At 38.2% G+C, this 19055-nt stretch overlaps 1 protein-coding gene across 3 annotated transcripts in view; it reads right to left on the reverse strand.

Moving 5' to 3' along the window:
• The window catches only part of gabbr1b (gamma-aminobutyric acid (GABA) B receptor, 1b), a 282328-nt gene that overhangs the window by 41392 nt on the left and 221881 nt on the right, over positions 1 to 19055 (reverse strand). For all 3 annotated transcript variants that reach the window (XM_049475291.1, XM_022683111.2, XM_022683110.2), the window contains exons 14-15: positions 16119 to 16182; positions 6665 to 6742 (exon numbers count right to left, since the gene is read on the reverse strand). In XM_049475291.1, coding sequence (XP_049331248.1) covers positions 6665 to 6742; positions 16119 to 16182 — 142 coding nt within the window. The remainder of the gene's footprint in view (positions 1 to 6664; positions 6743 to 16118; positions 16183 to 19055) is intronic.

Consider the following 19055-nt stretch of genomic DNA (forward strand, 5'->3'; position numbering starts at 1 on the left):
ATCACCACATTTCATTTCCTGAAATCTGACTATTAGAAAGCTGCCAGCAGCACAAACGAATGTTATTTAAGGGCGTTTATACACTAGCCCTAAAACCTCCAAAACCAGGAGAACGTACTCCATGAGGTTGTTATGTTTGGTAAAGTAAGACAGCTGTTTTCAAGACTTTGAATGATCCAGAGTATTAATCTCTAGTCCTCCTGAAATCAGAGGGGGTTTTGTTTTATGGCCATCTTACACGTAATGTTTTTCTAGCGATTTCACTGTCACAGACACATTTCCAGGGATTTCTGTGCAATTTTTCTGCAATAGAGTCATCTTGTTGGTTCAGTGTAAGGTCGTTAGGATTAAAAGTTTTAGACAGAAAATCAACCGTGTTTAATATTATCGTAAGTCTTGAGACTTGGCTCACGCAGATAGTGACGCGAACACTGTCCAATAGGAGAGCTACGGAAGCCGCAAGGCAAGAATATTTTACGAACGATTTGAAAAAGAACATATTTTGCAGTCAATAGGCCTTATATGATTCTTACTTTAATCTTTAATATGTACAGTATTTTAAACACAGGTAGCCCTTTAAACTCAATATATCTAAAGTTAGTTTATTTTGCACTATTTGTCTTATTGTGCAGTGTTATTTTTAAATACAAACACATTTAATAAATTCCCGATTTTGCAAGAATGATGTTCTTCATTGCATTAATTCTATCTAAAACAAAAGCAAATTAAGCAGTGAAACTGTGATTCTTTGCTATACAAGGTTGTAGCAAAAAAGAGGGGAAAGAAGCTTATAGAACATATAGGAGTTGAGCACAAAATGTATTATATTAAAAAATATCAATAACTAACAGTGTGGCAGAAAAAGATGTTGGTGAGGACAAAAGTTGTGAGTCTCTAATAAATAACAGTATATATACAGATATACATATTTGTATTTATACATTTGTATTTATACATTTATTTTTTTATTTATAAGTTAATATGTAATATGTATTGCATGTAAACTCCACCAGAAGCATGATGGGAACTAATCTCAGACAGAATTTAGTTGCAGTCTTGCAGTTAGTGACACCCAGTCTTTGTAAAATCTTAGCTCGTTATTAAAAGTCTGTGACTAGTCTTTAGATGTGAGAGGGTGTCAGACTTTAGTCTGTTAAAAGTCTTTTCAGGGTCTTTTCAAAGTTGTGTAGTTTACGGACGGCATTAAGTGGATTCTGATGCAGTTTGCTACTGATCTGGAAGTTACTTGCTCCCAGTGCAGAATGTAGGGTTGTGTGATTGGTTCATTTTGTATTTATGGTTCATGTGACTGATTTTATTTATTACATTACGTCTTGCGTTACCCACTTTGATAGAACTGGAGAAATTAGGTTACAGTAATAAGCTCATTTTTATGGAGTAAAAAAAAACTGACAGCATGGTTATAAACGCTTGTTTTACCCTGAACTGCATTGATTAACAATATCTTGGCTTCTTGTTTGTAGGGGCTCCTGCATGGTAAAATATGGGTGAGAGTATACACTACTTATACAATATTAATATTCATTATATATTTTTATTAGGGCTGTCAACGTTAAAGTGTTAATGCGCACAGTTAATTTGGAATTACGCGTTACTTGTTGTTAATTAAGGCACCAAGTTTGACCCCTACTTCCGCTGTAATATGCCCCGCCCCCGCCCAACACACTGATTTGTTTTCTGGCTGAATGATTAAACAGCAGGCTCTTTTAGTGTCCAGCAGTAACACTCCGGTTCAGACTTCCAGCTCCGACCCGGTTAGAGAGCTTTGTTTGGTTTCTTTCTCTCTCTAGTTTTCTCTGTTTCTCTGTTTCTCTCTCTCTCTCTCTTGTTGGATAAATAGCTTTGTTTGGTCTCTCTCTGCAACTGTCTCTCTCCGTCTCTCCCTCCCTCTCTCTCTCTCTCTCGTTTCTCTGCCAAATAAAGAGCTTTAGAGCAGGAGGTAGGACACTCGGACCCGCTCTGGCTGTATGCGACTATCTTATTCATTTATTCATACATAAACTAATGCAGCCCTAATACACACTCCGTGAATTTAGCCTAAGAGTATGTTAAAGGGACAGTGTACACATGAATACTAGCCTGTTACATATTACATTACATATTTTCCCCAGGCCATTTATAGGGTCATCCCTGAGATTTTTATACTCAGCAAATTAAGCTCGAATTCAGAAATCCTCACAAGCAAGCTGAGACATTTACAATCCAATTTATCATGTATTCTTCATTCCAGCATCTTCATTTTATCTCCTCTCAAACATACAAGTATATACTATTTTACTACTATATTATTTTACTACTATACTATTTTAATTTACACCACATTTACATATATATATATATATATAATTGCATTTTACATTTCTTACATTCATTTTTTTATTTACATTGAAATATCCACTATAAAGATTTGCATCTGAAAAAAACAATAACAAATGCGATTAATCCCAGTTAATCACAGAATTTTGTTGAGAATAATCAGATTAAATTTTTTAAGCGATTGACAGTACTAATTTATATATATATATATTTTACATATTGTCCAGGTCTATTTAAAGCACACACAATTGGATAATTATTGTAAATAAACAGCAGGTGAAGAGTAAAATGTGCAGAGCAGGGAGAGGTACAGCAGCATGAGGCTTGGAAATCTCTGGACTAGTTAAAGATGCAGTGAAACCCTCAAGTCCACACAGAGACTAAATGGCTGACAAAACCAATTTGGACAGCACACGCCACCACTGCTCATGCTGATTGGGCCGTTCATACTCGCCCAAGTCCACGGCAGGAAGCAGAGAAGTCCCTAAACGCCTGTCCGGGTCTGTTCCGCTTTGTTTTGTTCCAGTTGTCATGTGGCATCTTCTCCTCCCACCGTCCCCGAAACCGAGCTTAAACCGGTCATGAAATTTCATTAGAAAATTAAATGAAACCATCACTCTTGCTATATGGGGCACATTTTTATTAGTGTGCTTGCTCAATTTATGCTCGGGAATTACCTAGTGGCAGTTTTCTAATGCCGTTCATTTTTCTTTTTTTCAAGTCATGGAGCGAGCGAGGCAGTGCTCTCCGGAGCGGCACTATTCTCACGGACAGAATGCTAAATAGAATTTGACTGACTGATTGATTAAGAGCCTCCAGCAGCCGAGCCTGCAGTGAATCCGTCTTTTGTGGTGCGCATGTGTGAGTGTGTGTGTGTGTGTGTGTGGGAGTGTGTGGGTGTGGATATGACCGTAAGAGGCGAAGAGGAACACAAGCAGGTCAACGTGAAAGAACATCGCTTTCTGAGAAAGAGAGTGACGGAGGAAGGTCGAGCAGTGATGTGGAAAGTGGGGGTGTGGAGGGGGGCTGCAGCAAACCTAGATTTCAGGATTGTTTATCCACAAATGTAACAGCTTAACTGCGCTGTTTACAGCTGATTTCAGTTCATTTGCACCATCACTGGCGTACACCATTAAAACACTTTTGCATACATTTTAAACTGCTTCCAGAATCAGAATGAGAATCACATTATTTCGCCAAGTATGTTAAACATACAAGTAATTTGGCTTGGTGAGAGCAACACATGTATGACATGTTACAGGTACAATACAATGAAGGTACAGTAAACAATAAATAGAATAAGAATATAGTTAAAAGTACTAAAGGAATAAAGAGCACTAAGGAGCAATAGAAGCTTAGAGATAAATGAAAAAAAAATAAAATAAAATCAGTACTATATACATATGAATATTATTGTATCCAAAAATTCTTGAGGAAGGTTTATTTTAAATATTGTTTAAGGAAAGTTGCAGATGATGCTTGCATTGCAGAAGAACATCTGTACAGATGTGCAAATAAGCCAAGTGCAAGTGAGTGAATTGTGAATGCAGTGAGTGAGTGAGTGAGTGAGGTTGGAGATTCAGAGGTGTTCACTGGGGTTAAGGACTGCAACAGCTCTGGGGAAGAAGCTGTTAGCGTGTCGTGTTGTGCTGGTTTTGATTGTTCTAAGCCTGATAGCCACACAAAAAGGGTGCCTATTCCAGTGGTCTGCCATGAAAACACAAGCAAATAAAAGTATTGCAGGGTTGTGCGCAGTTACTTAGTAACGAGTTACTCTAATCTGACAATTTTTTTTTCATACAGAGTAATTTAATGTGTAACTATTTACAATCCAGTAATCAGATTAAAGCTACTTATCCAAGTCACTGTGTGTTACTATTTTGTCATTTTCCTTAGTAAAAAGATATTGTAGCATCCGGCTAGACACATTAAAAGAATGGACGAGAAAGATGTTTAAAGTTGTTGGGAAAGTAATGGGTTAATGCTATAAAAACGTAATGTATTCTGGGAATTGTAGTGTGGGTGTGTAGTCACCTAGGTGCTACAACAGCAAATTGGGTTCTTTCTCTCTCTCTCGCTCATTTTTGTTGTTTTAACTCAGCCTCTACATTTATTTTCGTGTCATGACCAAGCAGGCTACAAAAAATAGCCAGTACTTTGCTTTAACCCAGTTTCTGCTCATCTCTCCACTGGAAAGATGAACCAAAGTTTGGATATTACCCCAGAACGGGTGGAAGGGAAAGTTTATCTCCTTCTGACTCACAGATCTAGGGTGGAAACTAGCTCCCCTGAACATCGCGACCGCAGTCGAGAGGCAGTAACCAGGATAAAGGAACATCGATTCCGTCGATTTATTGCTGGAACAATGGTTGCTGCTGAAAGTAACTTGAAAGTAACTTGAAAGTAACTTGAAAGATACTTTTAAAATCAAGTAATCCATAAAGTAATTGTAAATATTTGTAATGCAAATATAAGATGCAACGTAATGCAACTTTTTTTACCCAACCATCTCGTGCATCTCTTGCTCAGTGTATGATAGAGTACTGAATCCTCAGGCTGTTGCTTGTCTATAGTGTTGTATAGTGTTTCTGTTCATTGTTGATGTAAAAAACTGTATTTGTTCACTGCAGCGCGTTCGTGTGTTTATATGTATGTGTGTTTGTAAGGAGTGGGGGTGTATGCACGCTGAGTGCACCTGCATAGAAACGGATGGGTGATGATTGACTGTTGTCAGGTTTTAAATCGGTCAGTGGCGCACCTGTGCTTTCCTCAGTCATGATAGAAACATGGCAGAAATTTACATGAACACACCTCATTTCCAGACCACTATGCCCATTAGCAGAGATTTATTCCTAACCTTTGCTGCTATTTTAAAGGTGTGGGCACAAGGCATGAAAATAGACTGTTGATCGGTGTGTAAGGTAAGGGTGCAAAAGAGCCCTATGGCTCTGTATATATCAGCAATTTTTGACAAAATTTGAATCTGTCAATTTTTACATTGTGTCAAAGGCTACGTTAACGTTAACAAGCCACATTGTCCAAATCCGATTTTTATCTCATATCGGATTTGGATCTTGACGATTAACATTCACAAATGTAAGTGAGCTGTATCTGTGTAATCTCTGTAATGTGAATGAATCTGTTCCTGAAACGCCTCACATGCTCACACTGATACATGTATAAATGTCCCCTTCTTCACCACCAACAAAAAACACCACATTTAAGAGACGACTCGTAGCTTTAAAAATGTTAAATGGATGTGTGTGTTAGCAGCTTATATGTGAAGCATCTTTTGCTGGAGTGGAGACACAGCAAAAAGCTGGTCTGAAGTACATGCTCAGGTTGAGGAGGAGATAAAAGGCCAGGCGGTTTGCTTTTGCTGTTTTTACAGCTATAGCTGCACAGCTGCATCAAGAGATGTGTGGGTATGAGAGAGAAGCACATAGCGCATGCATAAAAACAAAAAGACGCATGAATCTAATTTGACTGTTCACATTCATGTCTCCTATCTATGGATCAGATTCGTATCCCATTTAGGACCACATATGGAAGTGACTCAAATCTAAGTAAAACAAAAAATGGATTTGGCAAAAAAATGGATCTGAGCATCATTGAGCAAAAAAAAAAAAAAAAAAAAATCAGATTTGAATCACTTCAGCCTGTTAATGTGAACATAGCCAAAATATCTCCAAAATAAATGAAATAGAATAATTCCTTTTTACATTGATTTCCTTTCAAAGTTACAAAGATTTTTTTCACCTTTTTGAGAGGTTTTGTGTGATATTGTGATGATGTGTGTTATATCACATCTTACACACTGCAAAAAAATGAATCTTAGCAAGTCTGATAAAACTTTTTGTCTTACTAAGCATTGTAAGTGTTAGATTATTTTTAATTTTAGGTATAATTATCTTAAATATTTTTTATTTAGAATCTGTACCTTATTTTAAGTAACTCAAAATAAGCACAATCAAGCAGCAATGAAGTTATCCTGATTCTTGTGTCCAAAAACAGTGACTTTTTTGCTTGATTTAAGTGTTACTTCCCTCATTTTGAGACTTTGTGATTGCTTTTTGTAAGAAATCTTACTAAGAAAATGTTGCTTACCCCATAGATTTTTTTGCTTAATATACATATATTTGTCTTAATTTGCATATATTTTGTCTAGTTTTTGCCAATGATTTTTTTGCAGTGCAATACATCAAATCTTAACACCCCTTCAACCTCAGAGTGAAAACAGCTTGGAGGGATATAGATAAGAAGAGATAGAGAAAAAAAAGAATGATGGACACAAACCGGAAGGATGTGCCAACGATGAGCATCTTACCTATCCACTTATCATTGCCATACCAGGAGAGATTGCCCTTGGTCATATCGTAATATCCAATCTTCTTATAGCTTCCTCCTATAGAGAGAGACAGGGAGAGACATTAGTGAGAAACAGATAGACTGAGAGAGATTAGAGAGATAGAGATTAGAGAGAAAGTGGGAATAAGAGAGAGAAACATAAACAAGACCCAGAAGAAATAGATTGGGATTAGAGAGACAGATTAGAAATATAAAGATAGAGATCAAAGAGACTCAAACACAAACAGAGAGACCATAAGAGATAGACGGAGAGAAAGAAAAAAATGAGAGAGAAATATTGAAACAAGAGAGACAAAAAAGCACACGAAGAGAGATGGGTATAACAAGAGTGTTAAAGAGAGGTATAACATGAGTGGCATAAAAGAATTACAGACAAAACGACAGAAAAACACAAAGAGAGAGTTGGAAAGAGAGAGAGGTATAAAAGAGTGGAAGCGTGGTGGCAGAGCTGTCCGTCCCATTATACAGTGTTTTAAATCAATACGCTACGACAGCTCAGAAATTGCACAGATTTCTTAATAAAAACAATACTTTCAGACGCAGCCAGCGGCCTCAAAGCAGGAGCCATCATCAATCCTCATAGCTCCCAGCTCCCCTAACAACAGCACTGACACACACACACACACACACATCCACACACACACCGCTTTTCCCTTAACTCAGCTCTCCACACCGAACACTGAAACCCCGGCGCTGCAGAGAGAGCAGCTACCCCCAGAATTCATCTTCATTCTGTTTAATCAGACTCACAGAAAGGACATAACTCAACAAGCTCACTCACACGCACACACACTCTCTCACTCACACGCGTTTACGGGCATTCGGGTCTTTACGGGGCTCCGGGGGCCTCCACCCCCACACACAACAAGAAATTAGCTTAAGTGAGAACCATTATAATTATCAGGTGATCATTAAGCATAATTACTGCATTCGGATTCGGCTTCCCCCCGCGAGATCAGGGAGTGTGTGCGTGCGTACATGTGTGTGTGTGTGTGTAGAGAGGGAGAGAAAGTGAAAATAGACAAGACAGAAGGAGAGAGAGAGAAAGAAAAAGTGAGAGAGAGGACCTATAGCTCAAACCCAGGTCCCTTTTGTATCTCTAGCCCTTGTTTTTCGAGTTTAACTGTGTTATAAGGGGAAGGGGTACATTTCCTCCCCCCTTAAAGTTGGGACAATACTTCAAGCACCTGATACTGATAACACTGTTAGCATTGGAGTGCTAAAGATCAGCTAGCTTAGCTTCTGGTTAAGCAGTTAACTTATGGGCTTAGTATGTCTTCAGAAAGTGGGGCAGGTGGTGCAGGAATGAATTATTATTGTCTACTCCTTAATTCCTCTGTGATTGGGAAGATGAAATTAGCTTTTTTCTCTGTTTCTTTGTTTTATTTTTCTGTTCCACCTTAAATGCTGCAGCCTTAGCTGTCTGTTGCACCATTAAAGGTGGAATGGAAATGTTAGCTAGCTAGCTATTGAGAGAGTACACATTAAACTAAGCTAATATGGCCGTAATCATCATTTTTAACATAAAAAAATATCAAATTTGTGTGTGGTTTCTTTGATCACTTGTGTTGCCATCTTGCCAGTGATTTTTATAGTTCTCTGTTTAAAGTGTGCCTCTGAAAAATCTCTGTTTAAAGAGCCATTTAGCTGTAACACTTCACACACTTCCTTCAGCATAACAGGAACTGAGACATCCTACCCTAGGCATGCAAAACAAAGGGACAAGGGCCAATGGGTATAGTGGTCTGGAAGTGAGCAGTGTTTATTCCTCTGTGACTGGAAAGCTGAAATTAGCCTTTTTTCCCTGTTTCTTTGTTTTATTTTTCTGTTCCACCTTAAATGCTGCAGCCTTTGCTGTCTGCTGCACCATTTAAGGCGGAATGGGAACGTTAGCTAGCTAGCTAGCTAGCTATTGAGACGCTACACATTAAACTATGGTAATATGGTGGTAATCATAATTTTAAACATGAAAAAAAATCTAATATCTGGGTTTCTTTGATAGTTGCTATTCTGCCAGTGATTCTTATAGTTCTCTGTTTGAAGTGTTCCTCTCAGTCTCTCAGTTTAAAGGGCCAAGTAGCCCCAAAACCTCACCCTCCTCTTTCAGCATAACACGAATTAAGACACCCTACCCTACACATGCAAAACAGGGTGATATAGCCAACATGAATGTGAAAAGGGATTGGGTTTAAGATTATGAGTGAAGAGGAAGTTTTTGAGAACGTGAAAATGTGCAATAACCCTTTCAGACCCTGCGTCAAATACAATGCAAATCATGTAGTTTCCTTTTTCAATTTTTTTGTTGCACAGAGCACTAATTGAGACCTGTTTTCCATCAGAAAAGATTATAAACCAGCCAATGAAACAGTAGCTTAGCCCTGCCCACTGCATTGGGCAAAATAAATCACCAACTCAGATATTAGGGAATGTCAGCACTACAGAACAAATGAGGCAAAGTAATACAAGTTCATTATTACTAATTCTTTGTGATTTAGAACTCTTTTTTATCAAGTTTAGGAAACAAACAGTTAATTGGATTTAATATAGATTTTATATTAGGACAGTAGTGTCTTATTTTGTGTGCATTTCCAATAACTGGAACGTAATTTAGGTCTGAAAGGGTTAAAAAACTGAAGAGCACAACAACCTCAGAGCACAAAAATATTACAAAAAGATTTTTTTTACAATAAGAAAATTTTGAATATCTCTAAAGACAAATTGCGAAAAAGAGTTAATAACAGAATAAACAGTGACATGATGTGCAGCAACAAGACATTTTGTTTTATTCTTATTGCTTTATATACCAGATGTTTTACCATTACCCTAAACTCAGCACAAGTGTCCAGTTTGTACAATTCTTCAGGACTTCAGGAGGGGGAAGAGTAACCCTTTTATTATAAAGGCTCCCACCTCCCCTAAACAAATGAATGAATAAATAAATAAATAAATAAATAAAGGCTCCCAACTCTGAAATAACTGTCCAGAAATGTTTGAGATTCAGAGACAGTGGATTATTTAGAAAACTGTAGACAGGTTGCTCCCGTGTCTATGTTACCTTCTGGCTCTCTCCTTTCAGTCAGTCTGATGTACTCTCTGATTATCTGATCACATGTTCTGTACTCTACACATGCAAACAGGACTGAAAGAAGTTCAGTCTGGAGTCTCCTTTTAGCTGATTCAGACCATTTGCCCACAGTCCAGTCACTAAGAAAAGTTTAAATGGACAAATTGCTACTATTATATGTGTGTTTAACTGTTTGCCATTAATGGTCATCAGTACTATAGTTTTTTTGGTACCACTTTAAAATAAGACTACCTTTATAAAGGGTTTATAAATGGTTTACAATTAGTTTATTAATGGTTGCTAATTAGGTTGTAAATGCCTTAAAAATCATTAATAATCAGTTATAACACATACGTAGAAAGGGCAACAATGACCTGTTGTTTGCTAAATAGTGAACCCACAGCCATCTATATTGTTGCCCTTTCTACGTATGTGTTATAACTGATTATTAATGATTTATAAGGCATTTACAACCTAGTAAATTAGTTACGTTAATAAACTACTTTTAAAACCATTTATAAAGGTAGTCTTATTTTAAAGTGGTACCGTTTTTTTTTTTGTTTGTTTTATCATCACTGCTATGGCTATCAGTAGATCAAAACTTTGAGGGATTTGTTTCTTGCCATTGTTGCCTGTCTTACTGATGTCTGTAATGCTGTTTTGCTTTGCTGTAAAAATCACTACACAAAAGCATTTGATTGGATTTGATGTAAGAGGAGAGGGAGAAACAGAACAAAAGAGAAAGAATTATCCATTTTAGTCTTTTGCAAAGCGTATTCAACTTGGCAACAGTTGCTATGAAAGAATGCAGCAGTGGGCAGAGATTGGACAGGTCAAGCCTGGCTCTGTAAGACTGGAATCCAAAACAATTTGGACGTTCATTCATCTGCTAATTCCAGTAATTAACTGATCATTTTAAATCAAATGTTTGTGAGAAGAAAATCACCAAACTGTGCTGCACTAAAGCCCTCCGAGACCAGAACTGGACCCCTGCTTTACACAGCACCAGCCTGTGTGTGTGTGTGTGTGTGTGTGTGTGGCTGGGTTTTTTGGCTTATATCGGCAGCTCTGCGCTGTGACTCACAAAGACGAGCTTCACTACAGAGCGGAAACTATCACAGGCCAGCCGTATGCATCGTCTCACTGTCTGGAGTCTTGCCCTGCTCCAATTAGCCTCAAACTAATGACCTATCAAACGCAGCGATCTCCTGTTCTGAAATGAGGGGCCACAAAGCAGGAGGAGAAAAACACACTCCAGGCAAAAAAAAAACAAACCTTCTTTTTAACGCTGCCAAACAAAGCGGCGAGTCCCGGCCGATAGGAGCACAAAGACCCGCGACAGCTTGAACAGGAGAACACATGAGCGCTGATCAAAAACCTCTCTGCTTCTGAAACAGCCACGGACGCAAACGGCACCAGCAGAGAGGCTGTAATCAGCGGCAGGCGGCGGAGGCTGGAGCATCCACACACTCAGGACTGCAGGCTGCTCATTAAGGCAGCAAAACATAGACAAAAAAAATACGGAAACAAAGGGAGCCTGCGTGGCACAGCCGACTTGTTATTGGTCCAATCGATGGGAGATCATCGGCCTGAACACTGGTGATTCCATAGCAATCCATATGGCCGGTTTGAGTATCTGTGAGAGTGTGTATATGTTACTCATAATGTATAGTTCTCACTATGTGCCACCAAAACAGTGCTATAACGTGTAATATTGGCACGGTTGTGCTGTGGTCATAGGCACGATTATACCACAGTTCCATTATCACTGTTTATTGAAAGATTTTGTGTTAAAAAGGATGAGAAAATACAATCTGTTTGGTTATAAAAACTCTGCAAGTTAAAATAGTTCCATTGCTGCTCTGTTTGTAGCTGCACTTTTTGGTTTGTAAGCGCTGCATCGTTCCTAGGTTACCTGTATGTGGAGTATGTGGAGTTATACATACAAAGCTTTGGTTACAGTGCATTATCGGCTGATAACGGCACTCATAGAACACCTCTCAGTCAATCACATTTCCGCAGGGTCAGAACTAACTGTGGTATAACGTTAAATAAACCAATTAGCATGTCACTTGCCATTCCCTTTAAGAGCCAGGTACACTCTAACTGGCAGATTGGTATTTTAACAGCATCGCAAATCGCAATACTGAGGATACTGACCTGCTCGTTCACGCTGTGAAGGTGTGAGCAGGTCATTTATGTGAAAAGTAATGCTATTTTACTGTGCATCCTGTTTATTGTCGATGTAAAAGTTGACAAGATAGCAATGAACACCTGGCAGGTGTTGTCAGTGTTCAAAACTGTCAGTGGCGCACCAGTGTTTTCCATTGCCAAAAGATAGCAATACAGCAGAAATTGACCTGAACACACTAATTGTGCAATCCACAAAACAGCTTTTTTGGAATTGGTGGTGTACTTAGAAGAAAAAGAAACTATTGCTTTGTCAGTTTTTTTTTCCAATTTCGTGCAGCCCTAATGCATATGCTAAAAAGCAGACATTCTTTTTCACTAATGATAATGATATTGATATCGTCAGTGCTATGCAAAAACCTCTATGTTTGCCATTTTTATATTGTAAATGAGGCCTTTGTACTTTGCACTAAACGAATATTTGCTAGTATTTTCCCACACCCTTTATGGGACAGAGAAGAAGAAGAGAGGGGGGGCGAACTCAGAGTATTTGTGGTGGAGTTCGGGGCAGCTTTGTTGGAAAAGCGTGAAGTTGAAGCTCCCCCCACATGAAGAGAAACAGGAAAAGAAAGGGAGAAATGAAAGCAGAAGGAAGATGAGGAGGAGATGGGTGGGTGTGAGGTTGTTCAACACGCAGGTAGAGAGGAAGTGAGGGTTTATATAGGGAGGAAAGTGGGAGGAGTAAGGGCGTGGATCAATCTCCCAAAACTAAGTTATATACATAACTCCACATAATGCTTCAAAATGACTTTATGTAAAGTTAAGAAGATTTTTCTTCCTCTTGTAAAGTTGTAAATGTGGAGATACAAGGTTTTAGCGTGTCAGTGATGATACACATGTCTATGCAGCAATGTAAACAGAATGTACAGCAAAGCACTACTGTAATAACCCCTCTGATAGGAGCAGAGAGGCTGACGCAAAGATTCAGAGAGAACGCTGAATTACAGCCAGCAGAGCCACTTCACACACAGGCCAGGAGTCCACATTAACCGCTCTGCTCAGACATTTGCATTTCCTGCATTTGCATCACCATGGCAACAAACATAAGTAGGACCGGTCGCTTTAGAGAACACAAGCAGAAAAACATCGTCCAAACTAACGAGACAGAAAGAGAGAGAGAGAGAGAAAGAGAGACAGAGAGAGAGAGAGACAGAGAGAAACAGAGAAAGAGAGAGAGAGATAGAGAGAGAGAAAGAGGCAGAAAGAGAAAGAGAGAGACACAGAGAGAGAGAGAGAGAGAGAGAGAGGCAGAGAGAGATAGAGACTGAGACCATAACACTATCAGCCAAATATGTCTCAGCTCTACATCATCACAGAAATCAGCTTAATCAACAATCTAATCACAACTCTTCTTAAATAATTACAACATAGAACACTGTTATTAATATCTTATTTATTTATTTTCATTTTTTTTAAATATTTATTTATATTTACTTTTATATGTAAGATATGTTTACATATATATATATATATATATATATATATATATATATATATATATATATATATATATATATTTGTATAGGTATTGTTATGTATTTTTTTTTTACCTTTTGTATATTAACTTCTTGTTTTATTGCTTTGGCAAAAGTTGTTAATTGCAATTCATGGCAATAAAGCTTTTTTAAATTGAAAAAAAAATTGAATTGAGAGACAGAAAGAGAGAGAGAGAGAAATCACTCCAGTAGGAAGAAACAGAAATAAAGCTCAGCTCTCTATGAAAGGAGGTGGGCGATCTTAAGACATGGCCGAGTGTCAGAACAGAACCTGGCGATTCTAATAGCAGGTGAAGTGCTGCTCTTTCACGCTGTGCTCTGGAACAGCTCAGGAATCACAGCTGCTGGTCTTTAACACTGTGCTCTGGAACAGCTCAGGAATCACAGCTGCTGGTCTTCATCTTTTTTTGGCAGAGTTATAAAAGCACCTTCTTCTGCACACCCTCCAACATTTAATAAAATATTCAACAAGCAATATGAGGTTTTCATGCATATCACTGCTGTTACATAAAAGCCTTAAAAAAGTTCCATGATGCTCTTCTTGACTTTTTGAATAATCTGAATCTGGCAGTTCTTTTTGTACAATGTGTTTGCGTGTATGTGAAATTAAATGTAAAGCTTTTTAAAGACTTTTTAATACTGCTTAGATACAAAATGAAATAGCAAACGCAATACTACATTTACAGGCTTTGGACTAAGATTTTATTCTGTATTTTTCCAAACATTATTTCAAATACAAGCTTTGCACAAAAAAAAAAGGAAAAACTGGAACTATCTAACTTGGGGGGACAACACTCCAGCTTGTAGCTCTTTAAAGCACAGACTAAGTTTTAAATATTGCAGTTTATAATGTTAAATGCTAATAAACTGAAAAGGAAAAAATCTAGTTGTCCTAGATTGAGAAACTGCATCATTTTTATAATGAGAGTCTGATAAGATAATGTAAGTTACATACCATGAAATCCCATATAACGCTCCAATTTTAAAACAGCATGTAAAAAAGCTGAAGATGAGGAAAATATTAAATGATCAAAATTGGGATTTTTGTATTTTCGAACAAACTGTTATTTTAAATATAAATGAACAGTTTGCACACTTGCACATATGTTCTTATGCTGATAACAGGGTCCAGTGCAAAACTGAAGTTATCTACACCCCTATGTCTACTGTAACATCTAAGTTAGTGAAAAGCAAGCAATTAATGTACCTGAAAATAGCAGCTTCAGAACCATAAACAAAATAATGTCATTGGTTTTGCTTAATTTAGTCTGCTGTTAAATCAGTAAGCTAGTAGAATAACAAATTTGGACATTTTATATGCAATGCACAAAAATAAAACTCACACTGTATGTTCTGTTTGTGGCATTTTAAGACCTTTTGGATTTTTTAAAATAATTAATTAAGGGCATTTTAAGACTGTTTAAGGAAATGCAGATAACTTGTTTTGTTCCCAATTTCCTTCCAGTTGATCTAGGCCATTTGTCGCACCCATTCAGCTGCTAGCCATCTTTAAATCCCCCATCACTGGTGATGCCACAACACAAGGAGGGTGATGCAGCATTGCCGAGTAGCATCACAGCGCGCTCGGAGGAAAGCGCAGCGACTATACACCAGCTCACAGACGCAGCCTTGTGCTGATCGACATCATCCTTTTAAGTGATGTGAGGAGAGAACACCATCTACCCACCTAGAGAGAGTAAGGCCAATTGTGCTCCCTCCCTAAGGGCTCAGGCAGCTGATGGCAAGCTGCATGACCAGGATTTAAAACAGGAATCTTCCTATTATATTGGCAGCGCTTTAAACCACTTTAGACAACCAGTTTTTAAGTAATGAATTGAACTGCAGCTGATGCAGCATCACTGTTCTGATTACATCAGCTAACAGATAACAGATAGATGGCTGTGCTGATCAGTATCTCTCTGGGAGTGATGTGAGGAGAAGATGTCAGGCTGCTGATGGTGCTGAAAATCATAGTAACCGCACCTTAGACCAATGGGCTAATCGGAGCCTCACAGCTATGGGGTCAAAACTGGAAGTTCAGAAGGTTTTGATTGTCTCCTGTAAAGTTGTCATGTTGGAGGTGCAAAGTTTTTGCTTGAAATTTGCAAAAGGTGCAAAAACGGTTCAAAAACGTGAAACAATAGATTTTAAACTTCACATCACAGATCTGAACATCTGAGCATAAAAGCTCCGGGGTGTCTCGCTCCGCACCTGTAGCAGATCATAAATCATCTCCACATCCACGAGCAGCAGAGCATACTGATCAGCCCCGCTGCCACCCCAACGCAGCACTTTACCTGCAGCTGCCACTCGTTAAAAGCTTTTTCCAGACACCTCGTCTTCACACTCGGTTTGGCGCCAGTGGCTCAAACGAACGAACGACTGTTTGCAGCAACTTTTTAGCACCCTGCAATTAGCTACCCACATTAATTCAGCTTTTGCGCCAGTTGACCTGTACCTGCAGTTTCCCCGTCCCTGAAACAGAACCAGGAGACACAAACAGAGCCGCTAAACAAATAAACAACGTGGCGACACATTACCTTTCACGCCAGATGAGTCTGTCAGCGCTCTGACGAGTATCACTTTATCATAATCACAAATCAGCGTAATGAACACAGTTACCGCTTCTGTCACAACTCTACAGCTCGGAGGACTTCACTTGCCTTGCAGCTGCTCAATCAACGTCCAGGCCATCCTGGAGCCCTGAGCGTCAAACACGACGTGGCCCTGAAACAGACAGAGACACATCATTTTCACACATTCAGTTCTATATCTCTCTCTCTCTATCTCAAAAAGAAAAAAAAACACTCAACTTTTTCACTGCACTTACCTCACAGCCTCTCTCACATTTGCTTCCCTAGCACATCTCCTCTCTCACTGCCTCAAACCAGGCTGACATTCCGAGATGAAATATATATCAGTGCGATATAAAAAAAAACTCTCTTTTTATCAGACAGAAATCCCAGCTTCTATCCGATCTCGCTCCCTCATGCAAAGCAGGAGTAGGTTCCCGAAAATCAGTTACATAACTTTCCTCACTTCCCCCAGTCAAGAAGACACTGTATGAGAAACACTGAGACACTGTTTGTCAAAAAGCAGTTCAAACAGAAGGCAGGAAGAGGTTGTTGTTAGTGCTGTAGCAGATGCCTTTTCAGAAATCCTTTTTTTAAAACCAGGGTTTTTATTAGAAGCGTATGCTTAAGTGAATGCATGATGTAAACAGGGAACCTCTGATAAAGTTACTTTATTTCTAATGCTGATAAAAATGGAGTTAGAGCAGTTTCACTAAGGAGATTTTCTTTTTTAGACTGGGATGTTTTAAGGTTAACATCCACTTTTATCCACAGTCAATTCCAGCCTTGATAAGGCCTGTTACGATATTTAACATCCTATCACCAACTTGTACACTAGGCAAACTGTGCCATTATTTTACAAAAGCATGGTTGGTTTGACTAGTTTGATCACTTTGAACCGTGCACTGGCCTGCTTGAAGAGGTGCATGGCCAGAGCACGGTTCACTTAGACTCGATCACAGTATGCATGCAGTGTGAGCACAAGATAATGTCAGTGATACGACGTTCCTGTAAACAAAAATGGCATTGTTGTGCCGAAGTCAGCACCCCGCCAGGAAAAGCACCCCCTCTTGGGAGTGCGCTCTGTGTCACTATGTATGTAAACGTGACTGAGATAAACATTACTTTTGGCTCGTATTTCTAAGTAAGTTAAAGTGTACTACCTCTGTTTTTATTAAGAATACAGTGTGTACAAGTTTCCGAGAGAGAGTGCTTTTCATGGCAGGGGTGCTGAACTCGGTATAACACTGGCAAGCCCACTGAACAGTGAGTAATGATGTAAGTGTGCTCAGGCACGGATTGTTTAAACGCAGTGTGAGTGCAGGCAAGCGGGGGGAAGTGGGGAGGGGGCAGAACCAAAGATTTAACCAAACCGTGCTTAGTGTGAGTACACCCTTAAACTCAAACTCAGAAAAGTAATTAATAGCCCAATAACACAAGTAGTAAGGAAGTTATTGTACCAAACTCACTTTTAGCTTATTAGTAACTCCAGTATTAAATTACTGTAATGTACTTGCACTTTTGCTAATGCAAAAGAAGTACTAAATAAATAGGTGTAATTCACTTGCACAGGCTTTGGTGTAAAACTAAGGTATCACTATTATTTCTGGTTGTGTTTATAAGCTGTGTAGCCTTTAGTTTGATAGCTAGGAAGACAGCAGAGTAAAGTAACAGGGTAAAGCTCTCAAAAAACAGATGTTCACAACCTAAACTCCAGCAAATTAAACATTACATGTTTAACCCACTTGAGATTAGTATGACCTAACAATTACAAAAACTAAACTTTTCTTTGTACAGGAAGTCATTTTTGCAAAAAGCAATGTTCTTATATGGGGGCATTAGTTTATTTATTTATTTATTTTTTAGCTTTCTTTTATTTTATATGAAGCTAGAGATGTTATTGTAAATAAATAAACTAGTTTCAAACGCAAAATTCAATAAGATTTTTTTCTCTGGTCCATGTTTCTGTTTGGATTGGCTGTAGAAACTTTTAACTGGGATTCCTGACACCTTGTTTTTTAATCAATTGAGTGTAATGTTGTCATATAAACATTTGTACAATTTGTACAAGCAGGGTCTCTGTATGAGGCCAAATAATAAAAAAAAATAAAATTGAGCATCATATGTCACATTTGAGCATCTGAGGACGGAGGGTCTCAGGCTCATAGGTTAGAATATAATATGATAGTAGTATAAAAAAGTCTAGTATAATATTAGTAGTTTAAGACAGTGGCTTCATTCAATGCTGTTCCTGGAAAGCTGCCTTCCTGCAGAATCTGGATCCAACCCTAATCACCCCTACCTGATCCAACTAATTACTGCCTGTAGAAGTTCTTGATGGGCAGAATGGGTTGTGATATATTTGTTTTGGAGCTGGAACCTGGAAGGCAGCTCTTCAGGAGGAGGAGAGCCTGGGTTTAAAAAAATTCCCAGAAAAGATTACATTTCAATATACATGCTTATGACCTACAACAACTCACAGGAAATAAACAGGTTATTACTTTTATTGGTTTGTTTTTAGAATTGAGTTTTATCAGATCAGTTTTATAAATAAATCTAGAACATATGGCTGTGTCTGAAACATGAGAAATGTTGCCTACTCTGTCATGTCTAAATTGAAGTTTAGAAATCTAGACTTATTCTAATTGTTCTATCTTTATTGTTTTATTATTCTTACTGAAAGAACATGTAGTTTTATAGTATATTGTGTTTTTGTTTGATGAAATAATCAGTATTTTATCTTAATCAATATTAAGCATGATACATATGGTATCCAGTTTTACTTTATGATCTCTGGTTAGTTATTTTGAGTGATTCATGAGTATTTATAAAAATGATTCATTAAAAAAATAATTGTGCTGTGTTTTCAGGGACTCCTCTCTGAGTTGGTATGGAAACTATACTATAACTATATTTAATTTTTTTTTTTTTTTACTATCTGAGATATGCTGAGCTTCACGAGGGCTGACTGTGCATTTTAACACCATACCGAAACATGTGTTGGCTGTTTTAAGATTAACAGGCTAA

This window comes from Astyanax mexicanus, chromosome 3 (genome assembly GCF_023375975.1).
Source record: "Astyanax mexicanus isolate ESR-SI-001 chromosome 3, AstMex3_surface, whole genome shotgun sequence".
Classification (NCBI taxonomy): domain Eukaryota; kingdom Metazoa; phylum Chordata; class Actinopteri; order Characiformes; family Acestrorhamphidae; genus Astyanax; species Astyanax mexicanus.